This window comes from Sander vitreus, chromosome 8 (assembly GCF_031162955.1).
Source record: "Sander vitreus isolate 19-12246 chromosome 8, sanVit1, whole genome shotgun sequence".
In the NCBI taxonomy this organism is placed as follows: Eukaryota; Metazoa; Chordata; class Actinopteri; order Perciformes; family Percidae; genus Sander; species Sander vitreus.
The window spans coordinates 35,061,613-35,080,117 of NC_135862.1; the positions used below are offsets into that span (position 1 = coordinate 35,061,613).

Consider the following 18,505-nt stretch of genomic DNA (forward strand, 5'->3'; position numbering starts at 1 on the left):
TGCTGTTAAGGCATCTGACATCTTTAAGACTGTTTCAATGCTGCTAGAAACTTATATTAACATGTGAACTTGGGCTTCTCCAAATGTACTTGCTATTTTGGTTCTTGTTGTGCCAAAATATTCTCACTCCCAACTTGTAAATTGACTCTTGGTCAGGTCTCCTTGGCATCACTTTTTAATGCTCTGGGTACCCCTTTGGTGTAATTTTTTAACATGCTTTGTCAGGACAGGAGTTAGGAGTGAGAACGACTTAAGTGAAGAGTCAAAAAGGACTGGGTAAGTGGAATTTAGATCGGAGGGTGTGATGATTAATACATATGCTCTCTGGCAGTCACATCACTGGTCGCTTCGCTTGAAAACAATTGTGCAGCTCAAGAATCTGCCTCTGTAGGCTCAATAAATGGCAACTAATTGTGCTTTCAACCCTTTTCTACAGAGAGTGCGATCTATTGAGTTGAGAAAATAAAGAAACGGCTTCACAAGGCTTCATTTGAACATCACTATACTTAGCGGCACAAAGTGAACAGACACCATTAAACAATAAAACAAATGTGTGTTAGTGTGTTCCACCACAACCCATTGTCACGAGCTATAAATAAATCCATACCACTACTGTAGACTGTAACAAGGAATATAATTGAAATAACTTTATTAAGGAAATCCTCCCAGATCACTGGAGGAAACAAATACTTTACATTTTAAAATTAGAAACAGATTTACATCCCAGACACAATATAATTTTCACTTTTTTGTAAGTGTTTCTGCTTCGAGTCTTTCAATAGTTGGTTTACTGTTGAATTTCTGGACATAGGACCTTTGGAATTAAAACAAACCGAGATCCAACCCTCTCAACAGACTTAGTTTTTCAGTTCAAAATTAGAGTCCATGCCAGTTAGCATATCACATCCAGGTCAGGGTTTTTACAATACCAAACACGTATCAACAGAATCTACATTCTGAAATTCTATACACATTCCAGGCTGGAACAGACAGTTCATTTCAAGTTTCATTCTTCCCTTTATGTTTCAGTCAACATTTTATTTTGCTACAAATACACCAACATCATATAAATTAGGAACTGAAAGTGGAGGTAATATGTCTTCCCACAGAATGTCCAAATGGACACTGATCAGTTTATTCCTGTCTGGAGTTTAGTGTTGCCAAAGGATGGGCCACCTTCCTGAGTGCAGCTCAGGCTAGAGCTTTTCTTTCTGGGCTTGTGCTTAAGTGTCATTGCCAACCAGACTTTCAATGGCAGCTGGACGTAATGTTGAGACAGAGATCCCCAAGACCTTTGATCCAGTTGTAGCTGAACCTGTACTGGTTTGTAGTGATATTAAAGCGAGAGTTTTAAAAGAGTAGTCAAACTTCTGTCCTGCTTGTCTCCAGAATTTGGTTTGAACGTTTTCTCATCATTAATGAGAGTAATTCCCTCATATTCATATTCATTTGCTGCGGTGCAGTCTGTTTCAGTCAATGACAGTTTTTTTTTTTTTTTTCACGTTCAAGCTGTAAAGTAGCGATAGGTCATGCTTTGATGTCCCATATTTTCCTGTTGCAGCAGTCACTGCTGGTGATCACTGCAGCCAAGAATAATTGCTGTGGGAAGTGAATCAGTGCAGGCGTGGCCAGTACTGTGACATGTCTGCTTCATTTCCTGGAACTTGGACTGGAACTGAGACACCAGGGGAAATCAGACCTGGTAATAGGAGAACAAACAGGTCAATAGAGTTGACAGCTGTGGCACAACAAAGTTTATCAGTGTGTTAAGCCAATTTTAGAAGCAGCACCGATGCAAATGTGTGAATGAAAGTCTTTCCATACTTAACAGAAGTCTTTCCAGTCCACACAAGGCATTTGAAATAAACTGTGCAGATGTATGGAAAGAGCTAAAAGCAGCCTGTATAGGTAACTGAGGACTGAATATTGGTTGCAATCAAACCAACAATCAACAGATAATCTCACTTTTTTAAATTATTTTAATCTAACAAGCTCTGCTGGACCTTCCATCTCTCCAAACTAATATTGTACAGATAAGCAAATCCAAAAACTAGTGTAGATTCCAAAATTTCCAAAAAAATATCAAACATGACGAACAAATATTGGGGAAACGTGTATAAAAACATGCAAAATGTACAATATTTGTACATCTTTTACTGTGAAATTCATTGTTGTTGTACAGCTCAAGTGGGTTGGCCTCTAATTCTTCATTTTGTTTAATCATTTGCATTTGATGATCCAGTCACTGAAGGTTTGCTGCTGGCTTAAAAACTGAATCACTCGAAGTGACAGTTCAGAAATAACAGCTGTTTAGAGTTTAACTTATTAACCTTTAATGTTCTCAATGTTTCGTCCAAATTTCGACTTAATTAGCCCTATGATGAATACGTTTGATTTCAACTATTCTTTAAAGGAACATCATTCTTACACTCAGTAAATATACTTAGACCCAAGATGTTTTTAAAGCATACATCCTTGATCATCCGTATTCATTTCTGCCCTGTCTCATTTGACTAGGTGTCAACATGCATCCTGCAGCACAGGCAGAGGGGAGGACATGGAGAGAGTCAAACAGTAGCCAGTTAGTAACTTCCTACCCGTTGACGACGTTGCAGAGGACGTCATTGACTGGCTGTTGATGTGTGGCTGCATGTGTGGAGGAGTATATGTCTCATAACTTCTCCCATTTACACTGGTGCTGGTGGGCAGCATGCAGGAGTAAGAGCTCTGACTGGATACCTGGAAACATAAATGAATATTACCCATTAAAACAGCAGACTTTAAAGCTATAGTGTGAATTTTCTGTCTCCCCCATGAGGAATTCTAAGTAATGACAACAAAACTGTTGGCGCATCCACATGATACAAGCCTTCCGTGATCGCGCACCACCCCCACCCCCTCCTACCCTCCTCCAAGCAGTTACCAGTAGCCAAGGAGGACAGGGAGGATTAAAAAAACCATGATGGACTCTTCAGAAGAGGTCATTATCTTCGCTTGATTTTCTGCGCGCGAAAGTCGACGGATGACACAATCTTCTGAACATAGTCATACTGAGAAATACAGAGAGAGTTGTGTGGAGCTGATAGTCATAAATAGCTTTGTAGCAACTCATTTGGCAATGGCTTGAATGTAACGGATGTTAATTAATAATTAAAAAAATGTACGCACTAAAGATTTAACACCCATTTTCACCATTGGGTTGGTGTCCTGCAAGATTTGCAGTGTTGTTAAAGTCTCGTAACTGTCAAAGTATTTTCTTTAAAGTTGTGATCAATTTTATTTATTAATTAACCCCTAATTAATAGGTTTTTCCCCCCACAGGGAAACAAGCCATATTAGGTATTTTTAACAATTTAATCAGGTGACAACCACTATGCCTTTTGAGTTTTAATCTGCCTCTATATGTTCAATATCTTCCAACATCACTCTCCAAAGTCTAATATGTCTTCACGTGTCTCATAACACTTACGTACAGGAGATTACATGTAGATGTCTAGATCCATAAAGTGGGTGCTCAGGCCAAAAATAGCCCAGCATTTAAAACATGCATGGTGTGGCTTTAGTGTGGAACAGTGGCTACAGGTACAGGTGAGAAGATGAAATACGATTCAGGGAGTCTTGTTTGCGATACATTGTAAATGAATATGTTTCAAAGCTTATCAGACACCATAACACTATGAGGAAGGACTTTACAACTCTGGAAAGTTGGCCACAATCGATTTCTGAGTCAGGCTGTTCTACGAAAAGTAATGATTTGTAATTTGTATGTATTCCAGGTGTGTATTACTGTCAGCACCACATTGACTGCCCTGTATAAGACCACAAAGATCCATGTAGGTCGGGGTGGATGGGTGGGTCCTAAAACACAGGGCTTTCAATGGAGCAGAGTTCGTATCCCAGAAGAAGGGGAAACACAAGACTTTCACCCAGGAAACAGGTGTTCGTGTCCCAGGAGTACTACTAAAGGGGACTGGTGTTTTAACTGAAATCACAAACTTTTTTCTAATCTTAACTAGTTGTTTTGGTGCCTAAACTTAACTGTTGTTGCCGCATTACGGTCAACCCTTTACGGCTAAACTTAACTGTCCGGCTGCACAGTCACCTTTTTTCTGGTAAACTTAACTGTAACAACCAGCTAAACATAGCCACAACCGTTTTTCAATTTGGTATGATATCATACAAATTGTTGTGCATACATTTTCATACGAACACCTTCATGAGAATGTGTTTAATCAGTAGATGTCCTGTGCAACTTCTGAAAGTATTATACCTGGCTTGTGTTTAAATTTGTTAAATGCAATGCATTCCCACATGACGTCACATTACAAAGGTTAAGCCAGGATCAAATCCTTCGCTGGACATTCTTTCTTTTATTTTGCCTGAGCCTCTGTGTCCGGACTGGCTGACTCTGAGTTGGAGGTTAATGATTGTTCAGCCATGTTAAACATTCCCACAAAGATATTCTAAGCAACTGTAGTCAACACATCATCTGTTCACATGCATATCAGCCAGCCCAAGCTGAAGCCAGATACTGACACACCTGAAGATGCTATATATCTAATTTGAGGTGTTCCAGAGCTTGATTAGTTGTGGACTATGCCGTCTTAGCAGATAATCTTACTTGCATAGGCAGGCTGGCAGCCATACTGAAGCTGGGCATGGCTGGTAGGCTGTAGCTATTGGACAGAACTGGATCTGACCTTCCCAACATGGATCCTGATGAGAAGGACACTAGAGAGATAAGGAAGAGAGAACAAAGAGATTTGTAAAGTATCCCAGGCATATAACTTAACATACAAGCTGGTACATTACCTATATCACATTGATGGATGCAAGTCATTGGGTACATTTACATGTACACTACTATTCCACTATTATTCCGAATATGACAATATTCATAATTTGATAGAGGTCATGTAAACAGCTTATTCTGTTTGGATATTCCGATTAAGACATTCTGTCCACATCTTTGGACATGTATACAGCGCAGTCGGAATATGCGTCTCAATTGGGGTTTTTGCAGCAGTTTGTGACAGTTTACGCCATTTTACCGCTTATGGTCAGCTCTGTGCGTTGCTATGGTTGCTGTACACAAACCAACCAGCCAACAGTTTGCAGGGCTGCAGTAGAGATGTATGCCCAAAACAAAAGGAGAAACACAGCTACTTTTTAACGTTATGAAAGACTTGGAACAGGTTTTTTGATATCCACAAACATCGCAACGCCAACCTTTATAAAAAGGTGGTTGAAGAAATAAAAGAGGGAGGCTGTGTTTGCACGGTCGAATAAGTCCGCCACCGGTATCAAGTAGCGTATCAATCAGTTACACTTTTTAAGAAAAACATATCCTTGAGAAATATAATATAATCACATTTTTTTACAAAACCCTTTTTTTATTGAAAAAATAAGTTCTCAAATGTTAAATAATGTTGTCTAAATTGCCGTACGAGAACGTTGTCTAAATAAAATACATTCCTAAAAAAATACTTCTGATCAGAGAATGAGTAAATAAGATTATGAATCTGACCCAGAAAGAATCAACGTAGCATCAGTGACGTCACCCATTGACCACTGGCCATTACAATCTTGGTATTTTGTTTGTTTGTAATCTTGTTAAGATTTGGACAAGATGGCGAAGCTGGGGAGGGATGGCTTAGCCAGTGTCATGTGATTTAAATGGTGCTGTGCTAAGCTAATAGTGCGTTCCATTTACCACGGAACTCCGAAGCTGGAGCTGGGAATGATGTCACACCTGAGATGAATGCGTTCCATTTACAAGTCAGATTTGTCATTGTGGGGTTGGCTCTAGCCAGGTTAGCCATTGTTAGCAATACCAGTTGATAATAATGGATTACATTGTATTTTGTGCATACAAACAGCATAACAACATGTCCACATATAGATGTTGGACAGGACTGTATGTACGACTGATTTAGTGAGACACAAATAACACAGAAGTGCTAATAACTGTACGTTACTACAGCTTTTATAACTATGGATGTATGGGGCATGTGATCCATGTTGAATTTTGAGCTTGGGTACTGCGATGTTGTCTGACTTCCGAGTACAAATGTTTTTTAACCAGCTGACACAAGTTTCAGTGAAAAAGGCCTGTTGACACATACTAAAAAATAATGTTTTAGTGGACTAACAAAAAAACTATATTCATGAGTTATTATGCTCATAAAAAGTGACAATCAAATGTGTAGTATGTACTTGTAGTACACCTCGTCGACAGTACCTGGTGTAGTAGGTTGTGGTATAGGCTGGTAAACACTGGTGTTGAAGCTGCTGCTGATGGGAATGTGGTTGGAGGAGTTGGACACCTGACGACGTTGATTTCTCAGCTTCTCCTCTCTTCTCCACTTTGCTCGTCTGTTGGAAAACCAAACCTGTAAAATCCAGAAAAAAATAGGTTGTTATAATATTAGGGTTTCAATTATATCTTAAAACAACACTAACATGTCCATATGTAAACTGTACTCATTAATGTTATTTAATGAGATCCATACACGCATGCACACACGCATGCACACACGCAGGAACGCACACACGTACACACACACACACACACACACACACACACACACACACACACACACACACACACACACACACATATTTATATAATAAAGCCTACCTGTATTCTTGCCTCTGGAAGATCTATTTTATTGGCCAGGCGTTCTCGGGCAAACACATCTGGATAGTGAGTCCTTTCAAACTCTGAAACAAAGACACATTGTGTCATTACATAGTAACATCAGTTCCAATTGATTTACATCAGGACAGACAGACAATTTAAAGTAACGGAATAATAGTGAAGCAATACTTTCCAACATCCTCTGTGATGTTGTGAAGGGCTGTGCTACAACGTTCAACAGATATTTCACTGAATCACTCACATTCAGTATTCTTATGAACTTTCTGTCTGGACAACTGCACAACTTGTATTATGATAAAAACAGCAGACAGAAACCTCAGTAATTATAATGGGTAGAAAATTTCTTTTCCACACATGGTCATCTTCACCAGTGGTGGAATGTAACTAAGTACATTTACTCCAGTACTGTACTTAAGTACAAACTTGAGGTACTTTACTTGAGTCTTGTCTTTTCATGCCACTTTCTACTTCTACCCCGCTACATTTCAGAGAGAAATATTGTACTTTTTACTCCACTACATTCATCTGACAGCTTTAGTTACTAGTTACTTTACACATTAAGATTTTTGCACACAAAGCACATAACATTTTATTATAAATTAAGCTACCCAACGATATAACGGCCTACAAGTCCAGCTAAAATGATTAGACCATTAAACACACAATTGTTTGGATTGTTTCCAGTTTCTAAAATGGGAGGATTTTTCTGCATTGAGTACTTTTATTTCCATTTTCCTGGTGATAGTTACATACTTTTAATTAAGTAACATTTACAATAAAGGGATTTTACTTGTAACAGAGTATTTTACAGTGTTTTATTTGCACTTGTACTTAAGTAAAAGATCTGATTAATTCTTCCACCACTGATGACCAAACCATTTGACCTCATATTTTATCAGTTACCTTTCTCCAGTGCTTCTATCTGGTCCTGTGTGAAAGACGTTCTGTTTCTCTGCAGTTTTCTCTTCAGCTGAAGCCTCATCTGAGTCTCATCTGAGTCTTCACCGTTGGAACTAACTGATATGGCGTTCTCCCCTCCCTCGGCCTGTGGACACTCTGCACAAGGAAAGGAAGGAAAGAAGGAAGAAGTTGGGGTTGGGCTCAAATAGGTTTTTACATCTTATAGTGAAGATCAATCAACTACATTACAATATATTACAAGTAAAAGACAGATAATCAAGATGAAAGCTGAATTTTATAAAATAAGTATTTTTAGAAAAATAAAATATCCAAAATAATTATTATAAGGTATTTCATTTACAATAGTGCGTCATATTTCATGTTTTATACGTGACAAATCTATTTATTTATCTATTTATTCTAATTTTAATCAAAAAAAGTAAAAAAAAACATGGAAATGCTTACGAAAATACCATTACCTTTAAAACTGTGCTTAAGTAAGGTATTTCGAGTAGAAGTATTTTGACCAGCCACATCAACTGAATACTACCATTAGAAAGATTCCAGTCTAGCTATTGGACCAACCATAGCACTGAAAAAGCTTAATTAATTGAAGCTACCTAGCAGAATTTCTGGAGCAGGACTGCACATGAACTGTTTCACTACCTGCATTTCCCATGAGTCTTCGCCTAACCCACTCTCCCTCTCTCATATTCTGCACCCATCCCTCCAACATTTTTTTTGTCAGTTCAGGTGATTTTGTGTCACAGATATATATCTCTGGGCAAAAGTCATCATTATGTCTAATATCACTCTATGCAGATGATACACAATTATATAATTTGTTTCACCTAGTCTATCGACGACATTTCATTTTCCGGGACTATTCAGATTCCACCGGACGTCCTTCTTTTTGGCCGGATGTCCATCACCTTTCTCTATCTTTGCGTTAATACCAACATTTCTGCTAGAGAACTGAGACTGTCCGAAGAAGAAAAGCAGCAACAGTCGTTTCATTGAGTGCCTAGTCTATATCAACAATGTTTAATTTCCAGGATTGATCAGGTGCCGCCAGAAATTGTCCCCCATTTTCGGCCAGATGTCCGTTACCTTCCTCTTTCTCTGTGTTGGCGTTCTAACCTCTGGTGGATTTATGAGGACTATGGTTAACTGCTCCTCAGATCTCTGCAGGGTAAATCCAGACAGCTAGCTAGACTATCTGTCCAATCTGAGTTTTCTGTTGCATGATTAAAACTACTTTTGAACGTACACATGTTCCACCAAAACAAGTTCCTTTCTGAGACTATTTTGCAGAAGCATGGTCCTATAATTTTAAATGCTCTCATTACCTGCCACACTGATATAAAAAATATTAGAACTAAATTAAAACTAAATGAGCAGAAAACTGTGATTTTACTTTTAGGATTAAAAGCAGAAAGACATAGATGACTAGCGTGACAAGGTTGTACCACTAGATTCCTTAGGTTGTCTAATTTCATATGACACCAATATATTCACTTTACCATTAACACACAGATCGGGTCCAGCAACTGAAATACAACAAAGTCAGCCTAAAAGATTTGGGGCTTTTGATAAAACATTGGGGCATTTAACTGCATAATCTAATCTCATCATAATTGCTTCTTTAAAGATACAGGACTATATTTATATGCATGCTGCTCTGTAGCTGTGAATATTGAGGCTGCCTAAATATTTGGTCTGTGATTCAAACCAACGCATTCTCATGAACGGGTCTGTATGATATCATACGAAAATGTATTCTCAACTAAAACATTTGATATCCTACAAAATTAGGGGACCGCCAGCTGGTCACTTGACGCCAGGTGGTCACGTGACGCCAGCTCGCTACAGTTGCTAGTTGTTTAAGCCGCTACAGAGCTTCCTGACCCAGGAACTTTGAGCCATGGTACAGAGCACCGCCAGCTGCGGGTCATTTTGGCCGACATTACGATTAAATTAAGTACACAAAATATGAGTATTTTGCAGTGATAAAAGTTAAGATTAGGCAGCAAAACGATTAGTTAAGATTAGGAAAAAGATTGTGGTTTGGATTAAAACAATCCTAAGGAACATGTATTTCCAGGGTGAAAGACTTTAGTTTTCCTCGGGAAGCAAACTCCGCTCTCTGGCTTGAATGTCCTGTATGTTAACTTCCACCCATCCCCCCCGACCTCCTCCCTTTTCTATATTCTTGGGAATACAGCAAAAAAACATGGAATGCCTACAAATTACAGTGCTTAGCTTTTCGTAGCTTTTTGAACGAATGGTTCATGAGAACCGGCTGTTCAAACACATGCATGTTACCTGGATCGTTAGCATGATCTCATTAGCTCTGAGTTGGGTCTGTGGGATATCACCCTGGCCAGATTTAGTCAAATTGATCAGTTTAGAGACAAATGCCTATTTTCTACAGGTTAAAGGTCTTACAGGCCCCTCACTTGACGTGTTCAAAAATGACTGATTGGTCCTTTTAAGTTTTAGTTTTATTATTTTAACTACTGTATGTATTCAGAATTTACACAACCTTATTATCTTTTTATGCATTTTATTTTGAAGTTATTTCTTTGTTACTTTTAGCACAATATCTTTGATCGAATAACATTAGCATTTTTTTGCTAATCTGTATTACACCTACATAAAAAGAAGCTAAAGCTTGACTGATTTAATAAATGTTAAATTATATAGATGTGTGTAATATATAATAATCATACAAGTGCAATATTAAGATAAGCTATTCCATGCCGAGTGAAACACTGGCTCTGTAAGAGCTGCTTACTATATCAGCAATAAAAACTAAATCAATAGCTGTAGTACGTCACTATAACCCAGGCTTTGATCAGAGTAGACAACACAATAGGGATGGGGGGGGAATAATGTAAAATCAAATGCATCATGATTGTTTTTGTGACAATTTTTAAAATCGTTAATTTTCCCTAGAATCAATATTTTCTATTTTTCTTTTTTACCAATGAGTCACCTAAATATTTTATGTTTATACGGTATTGCCGACGGCGACTACATCATATCCATTTCCAACTAAACAGAGCGAAAGCAGAAAATGATGAAAATCCATGTTATGTTCTTTTTTACAAAGTAAATACATGTCAGACTGACATGTGATGTCATTATTCTTAGAAAACAATAATTCTTTTGAAATGTCTCATAATATATATCGTCTCTAGAAGTGCATTATTCTACTTTTGTTTTTGTTAAAGAGGGAAAAGAAAATCCCAATTCTCAATACTATCGAATCGCAATACTTCTAGAATCACAATAAATGAAAATACAAATCCAATCACCCATGTATCGTGAAAGAATTGAATCGGGACAACAGCACATTGTCCCAGCCCTAAAACACAATGTGTAACATTCATGAAAATCCATGAAGTGAAACCACACGTGTGAGGGAAAAGATGAGTGAAGGTACAGGGCACTTCAGAGTGGAGATCTCCAACATGTGATCCCCAAGCAGACGGGAGCTTGACTCCAGCTCCCCCGTGGAACTGCGTGTTATTTGTGGTGCTAGCCTAATTATTCATTATCCCCAGCAGACAGAGACTGCAAAACAGAATGAAGCCATTGCTCAGTGTCACAGTCAGTCAGGCAGAAAGAGACGCAAATGAGAGCAGACGCCCCTTCTCCCTCTCCCACGCACGCAAACACACACACACACACACACACACACACACACACACACACACACACACACACAAACATGCACGCATGCACGCACGCATGCAGACGCACACACACACACACACACACACACACACACACACGCGCACACGCACACATGCACAGATGCACAAACAGACTGCTGGGGAGGCAGCAGCCGTGGCAGTGTAGCATGACTTTGTTTCCCTGTTGTAATCCCAGGGTGCTGGAGGAGGAGCGGCAGCATATGAGCCTATTCCATACAGCAAATGGGGCCCTCAGCCACACACACACTGAAGGAAAGGAAAAGGAAGCTGCTCCTGTCAACTCTATACAATGTGTCCTCTGTCCCGTATAATGTGAATTTTGAGTCAATTTCGCAAGCGGGCAATTACTGTGGCTGCTCCATTTTTTTTTTTAAACTAATTAAATGCATGGCACAATGGGAAAATCGTTGATTAATCTGTGGATTATTTTCTTATTTAATAATTGATCGGTTGTGTGATCTATAAATTGTCAGAAAATGTTTTTTTTCAAATCCCAAGATGACGTCCTCAAATGTCTCGTTTTGTCCACAACTCAAAGATATTCAGTTTACTGTCACGGAGTGAAGAACCCAGAACATTTTAATATTTAACAAGCTGCATGAAAAAAATGGCTGGCATTGTTTAAGATTGTGAAGATCCGCCTAGGGAAGAGGTCAGGTGAATGTTTGCATCCTAAAACACAGGGCTTAAAAGTGGGGGAGCGGAGTTCGTGTCTCGGAAGAGGTTAAGGAGAAAACAGACAGGAGAAGACCTTCTCTGAGGAAAGGATGTTCATGTCCCGGGAGTACTACTTAAAGGGACCAATGTTTTGACCCAAACCACTATATATTTCCTAATCTTAACTAGTTGTTTTGGTGTCTAAACGTAACGGTCGTCGCCGCATGACACTCACCTAACCCTAACCCCAAACTCAACTGCAACGGCCACTGAAATGACCAGCACCTCACGGTGCCCTGTACCCGACTCACAGTCGGCATATCTCTGCTAAACTGTCACGTAGTCTCGCATTGCTAGACCCTCCTCCAAAGCGCGCTGAAGGAGGGTCTGGCTACTCCACATAGATTTCTGGGATGGGAGGAAAACGTGCTCTGGTTTAATGGCATTTCTTTATCCCAATCACAATCGTCATGGGCGGCGCTAAACTCCGAACAGAGCCGCTGCAAAAGAGTAGTGTGAGAGAAAACTCAGATTGGACAGATAGTCTAGCTAGCTGTCTGGATTTACCCTGCAGAGATCTGAGGAGCAGTTAACCATAGTCCTCAGAAATTCACCGGAGGTTAGCCAACACAAAGACAGAGGAAGGTGACGGACATCCGGCCGAAAATGAGGGCGGCACCTGAACAATCCAGGAAATGAAACGTCGTCGATATAGACTATCGTAGTAGTAGTAAAGTAGCAGTAGTGGAGTGAATGTCTTACCAGTGGCAGGGAGTGTCGTCCCAGCATACCACCCTGAGCGTCCTCCCCAGGTGGTTTGTCCATTGAGCATCTTGAGTTTGTCAAACATGCCTTCAGCTCCTACTGTGCCCATTGGCTGCTTATCGTTGGCCAGGTTCCTGAGCACTCGATTTATTGATGAAACCTGGTGAGAAACACAACAAGGTACAAAATTACATAATAGCAAATATTTTGTTGGATATGTAAGGAATTGGTGGACAGAAACTGAGGAACCAAACAAATAAAAAATTAAAACCAAAGAATTACTAACCCACACCCTTCCTCATCATGTCCATTTAAAGAAACACTAGAGAGATTTAATGAGGTCTGTCAGATCTGTAGAAGCCACATTGTTATAATAACCAATGTAATTCAATGTATTACAGTAGCATGCTTTTCATGTCAAGGGTAGCGTTCCGCCTAGCTAGGTGGCACCGCTCTCCCCGTAGGAACCCAATGGAATGGCCCGCACAGAGCGGTTTTACCGTGCATCATGTGTAGGCCTTGTAAGCTTTAGGGGTGATTTTATACACAGCCCTATTTATTGTGTTGCTTATACATTGTATATAAGGCATATTATCAGAACAATTTCAATATGCCAGATACTCTGTTTATCTTTTATGTATCGCTTTATTTTCTTAACTGCTTGGTTCTGAATTTAGTGCAAAGCAGTTTGGTATTGACTTTTTTGCTATTGATATGCAATTTAAATAAGCTTTTTTTTAAATGTATCGGCCTACTCCAGTTGTGCCACATCTGCCCTCTCCAGTGTTGGAATGTAACTAAGTACCTTTACTCCAGTACTATACTTAAGTACAAATGTTGAGTTACTTGTACTTTACTTGAGTCTTTTCTTTTCATGCCACTTTCTACTTCTACTGCGCTACATTTCAGAGAGAAATATTGTACTTTTTACTCCACTACATTCATCTGTTACAGCTTTAGTTACTAGTTACTTTACACATTAAGATTTCTGCACACAAAACACATGTAGTTTATAAAATCTGAAGTTTTATTATAAATGAAACTAGCCAACAATATAACGGACTACAAGTCCAGCTGAGATGATCAGACCATTAAACACACAACTGGTTGGATCCTTTACTCTTTCTACAATGGAGGATTGTTCTTTACTTTTAATACTTTAACTACATTTTCCTTAAGATACTTACAGACTGTTACTTAAGTAACATTTTCAATGCAGGACTTTTACTGGTAACAGAGGTTTTTTTACAGTGTGGTATTAGTACTTTTACTTAAGTAAAAGATCTGAATACTTCTTCGGCCACTGGCCAATCACACAAACTCCTAACACCAAGCCCACCTGTAAACCTGCTGTAACAGTGTACAGTAACAAATACATCAGCCATTACTGTATGTACAAGGTTTTAAAGAGTAGTCTAGACTTCTGGCTAGCTTGCCTTGCACATATCTCTAGCTGACATGACTTGGCTGAAGAACAGAAGTGTCTTACACTGGGTATATTGTCGTTGGTGCAGACTCCCTCTGCCAGCAGTCGGTCTCTGATCTCCCAGGCGAAAATGGATGGACACTCTCTCTTGTACTGAGCAATCTTTCCAACCACCTCTGGAGTGGCCACCCTGGGTTTACTCCCTCCTATGGCTCGAGGACGGATGGAACCGGTCTCGTAATACCTGCCCAAGATCTTACTCACGCAGCCGTTAGACACCTGGACACAAAAACAGCACACATCACAAACATTAATATGGGGCAAAAAAAAGCTTATGTGTGGTAGATGATCTAAGGACCAATCACGGCAAAGATTAAAGGGCAACTCCATCAATTTAACACATCTAAATATGTTTACAGGTGTTTGGGGAGTACTACCGCATATGTGAACAACTTGCATAGAGCCTTTAGTTTTTCCAAAGGAAGTTGTACAAAATCTGATAAACTGCCTCAAGTGACACTTGAGATGCCATCAGTTGGGGCTGAAGACCACAAATTTGAAATAAATAAATCTGAGGGTGTGGAGTTGGAAAGAAGTGAGCTTACAAAACCTCTGTACCCTGCTCCTCATCTCTGCTTTAGGCTACATTAGCCACTACTAGCATAACACACCCAAATCCCCTAACGAACTGTTGGTGGTGTGGTTGCACTGTGGGTAGATGCCAGGTTTAAGGAAGAGGAATGTGTAGAATAAAAAAAACTATCTCTGATTCTGCTGCATTTATTTTGATAGTTTTATTTTTCAAACTGCCAGTCCGACAATGCTATAGGGTTGTAATGTTAAATCAGTTGAGTGCGCTTCTAAAAGAACCCTTTGGTGATCATTGGAACCAGGAAACGTGCAGTGGCCTCCAATGTCAAAGTCAGATGCTTTGTCGACCCAATCATCCACCTCGACCTTGGCTACAAGGCATGCTGGCTCTATATCGACATCACACCACTTCCTCCTCTGTTCCTTGTTTGTATTGACTGTAGTCATAATTCACATGGTCAGGATGTGATTTGTGAAAAAGGCATGGGGTGGGGGGGGGGGGGGGTGGGGGTGGGATTTGACCATGCACAACAAAACAAAACAAAAAATGCACTTCAATATTTAACAGAAAATAATCTCAAAATGAAATAGCACAACGTGGTGTCAACATAAAACAGTTACCTGTTGACTGTTGGAGCACACGATGCAAGAAAATCTTCTGTGTGAACAGACAATAAAGTTTTATCTTATATTAATTCACGATCTTTTTCCTGAACTTATCGAGTCGTTTTGGGGCCTACACTTAACTGTAATTGCCGCATGATGCTTACTTTGGCTAAACTCAACTACCACCTATTGGCGACTAAACAACTGCTGCTGGTAGCCGGCGTCCTGGTGCTCTGTAGCGGATAAATACAACCAGCAACTGCTGCTCTGATTTTATATCGCACTATAGACTGTTCACATTGAAGCGTGTTACTTAGTTTAAAATACTTGTATTTTAAGGTATATAATGGTCCATTGGTGAAGAAGCATTGATCACTTTAAGGGGGGGATACATTTTGAAAAGTTATTTCAGCAGAGGCAGGGATATATAGACCAGAAAGCAGGAAATCCCATGCATCCCCCCTGACAAATCGCACCCTGCATACGGCCACCAGAGCCTGCCAGTTAAACATACAGTAGGTCATATGCATTTTCCAAAAATAACTGATGCTGTCGTTTTGATGTACAGTGCCATACATAGTGCAGCGGGTTGCTGAACTCCACACCGATAACCCACTGTAACATTTCTGTGTGTTTTCTGAGTGACCTGTGATCCATATTAATGGGGTTCTACAACCAGCCAGGCTGTTCTCATGAGCCGTTCATACACATATAGCTACAGAAAGTAATGCACTGTAATTCGTATGTTTTCCACATATTAATAACCGTATGCACCACATTGGCTGGTGCTGTTTAAGATTGTGAAGATCCGCCTAGGGAAGAGGTCGGGTGAATGTTTGCGTCCTAAAACACAGGGCTTAAAAGTGTGGGAGCGGAGTTCGTGTCTTCGAAGAGGTTAATGAGAAAACACACTTTCTCTGAGGAAGCAGATGTTTGTGTCCTGGGAGTACGACTTAAGGGTACTGGTGTTTGGACCAAAACCACAATATATTTCCACATCTTAACTAGTTGTTTTGGTGTCTAAATGTAACGGTCGACACCGCATGAGGCTCACCTAACCCTGACCCTAACCCCAAACTCAACTGCAACGGCCACTGAAACGACCAGCCCCTCACAGTGCCCTGTACCCGATTTACAGTCACCTTATCTTGGCTAAATTTAACTGTAAAGACCGCAAAAGTTAACTGTCACGTAGTCTCGCTTTGCCAGACTGTCCTCCAAAGCGCGCTGAAGGAGGGTCTGGCTATTCCACACAGCATTCGGGGATGGGAGGAAAACATGCTCTGGTTTAATGGTATTTCTTTAAACCAATCACAGTTGTCATGGGCGGCGCTAATCTCCGCACAGAGCCGCTGCAAAATAGTTGTGCAAGAGAAAACTGTCTGGATTTACCCTGCAGAGATCTGAGGAGCAGTTAACCATAGTCCTCATTAATAATAAAATTCCAACACAAAGAAAGTGGAAGGAAACGGAAAATACATGCATTCTGCGGAATTTCCTGTGGCACTGGAACAATCCCGGAAGTGGAACATCTAGGATATAGACTAACTGTCACGTGACCGGCTGTTGGTTGCTGTAATGTTATAGGATATCATGAGAATTGTTGTGCATACGTTTTCGTACAATATCATAGCCTTGAACCAGCACACCGCTCCTGTCTACTACCACTGTTAGCACTGCTGAGAGTATCAACTCTTAGCGCGAAGAGATTACCTGTAGTATTCTGGATATGTCACAAGGGCGAGCTCCACTGTGTGCCAGCTCCACTATCTTCTGCCTGGTAGAATCAGGTAAAGGCCTCCCATTCACAAACACACCTCCCAGCTGGTTTACTCCACTGTGACCTACACACACACACACACACACACACACACACACACACACACACACAAAGAGAAAGTAAAAAAAAAATGAGCAGCAAAAAATGATTTTTATCAATTGGTTTACGGAGCTATAGTGTACGCTACACTATAAAAAACAAAACAACAGTAATATTCTGGCGCAAAATAATACTTTGTAATGGAAAATAACTTTCTTGTAAAAATACATATATTTTTTGGGGGGCTTTCTGAAGGATATGTACACCTGTAAAAACAAATGTTCTATTCACTAATTTTATATAATTTAAGTATTTACAGTATAAAACCTGAACTTAACAGTTAATTAAATAAAACATGAAATTTGTGAAATCATGATGATTTTTACAATGTAATGTATGACTTTTTACGTAAAAACTAATTATTTTTAAATGGAAAATGTTATGGTTATTCACAGTGACAAGTTGTTCATGTTCTTCTACCTGCGTGAGTCTATATTTAAAAAGAAATACAGGAAAAATCTGTTACATAAAACGGACTAATTCCGTGACATTACATGTTGTTGTTGTTTTTACAGTGTATGGTATGCTGTATGGTTTAAATGTTCAATTCAAAGCAGAAAAAGAGGAGTCTAATGAACTGAAACGCCACACTGATCAGGAACATACAAAGGGAGGAGTATAGAGGAGGGGGAATGAGAGGGGGAAACGCCAGAGTAGGGGGAATGAGAGGGGGAAACACCAGAGCAGGGGGGATGAGGGGGACATCAGAGCGGGGATGAGAGGGGGAAACACCAGAGCAGGGGGAATGAGAGGGGGAAACACCAGAGTAGGGGGAATGAGAGGGGGAAACACCAGAGCAGGGGGAATGAGAGGGGGGAACACCAGAGCAGGGGGGAATGAGAGGTGTAAACGTAGCAAAAGATATTCATTTTCAAACCAAAACGTAGCAGTGTAAATGTAGCCTTTAGCACTGCAGACAAACAGTGTTGAAAGTGAAAAGGGTCAAGCTGCAGACTGGCACTTCTGGAGATTTTTGTGTGGAGCTGGAGCTTAAAAGCTCTCTCTGCTGATCAACATGTTGCAGGTTGGACATTATTTTTTTATTCATAATTTTTTTTCCAGCAGCAGACCTCAGTGTGTGCTGTGACACTGTGCAGGTTAAGTAGGGATTTACACTGAATCAATTGTCTATTGTCTGTTAATGGCTCTGTGGGGAAAAGCATATTGCAGATTTATAAACCTCTCAACGGGACATTAATAAATCATACAAAACACACTCACTCACACACACACACACACACACACACACACACACACACACACACACACACATTTTCTTGAGAATCTATATTTCGTCC

The 18,505-nt window shown here is 39.9% G+C and overlaps 1 protein-coding gene across 1 annotated transcript in view; it reads right to left on the reverse strand.

Annotated features, from left to right (window-relative positions):
* Positions 1 to 1,613: 1,613 nt before the first annotated feature.
* The window catches only part of LOC144522773 (paired box protein Pax-6-like), a 31,597-nt gene continuing 14,705 nt past the window's right edge, over positions 1,614 to 18,505 (reverse strand). The window contains exons 3-11 of the mRNA XM_078258074.1: positions 17,042 to 17,172; positions 14,195 to 14,410; positions 12,703 to 12,865; positions 7,565 to 7,717; positions 6,641 to 6,723; positions 6,242 to 6,392; positions 4,622 to 4,731; positions 2,598 to 2,739; positions 1,614 to 1,699 (exon numbers count right to left, since the gene is read on the reverse strand). Of these exons, the coding sequence (XP_078114200.1) occupies positions 1,614 to 1,699; positions 2,598 to 2,739; positions 4,622 to 4,731; positions 6,242 to 6,392; positions 6,641 to 6,723; positions 7,565 to 7,717; positions 12,703 to 12,865; positions 14,195 to 14,410; positions 17,042 to 17,172 (1,235 nt within the window). The remainder of the gene's footprint in view (positions 1,700 to 2,597; positions 2,740 to 4,621; positions 4,732 to 6,241; positions 6,393 to 6,640; positions 6,724 to 7,564; positions 7,718 to 12,702; positions 12,866 to 14,194; positions 14,411 to 17,041; positions 17,173 to 18,505) is intronic.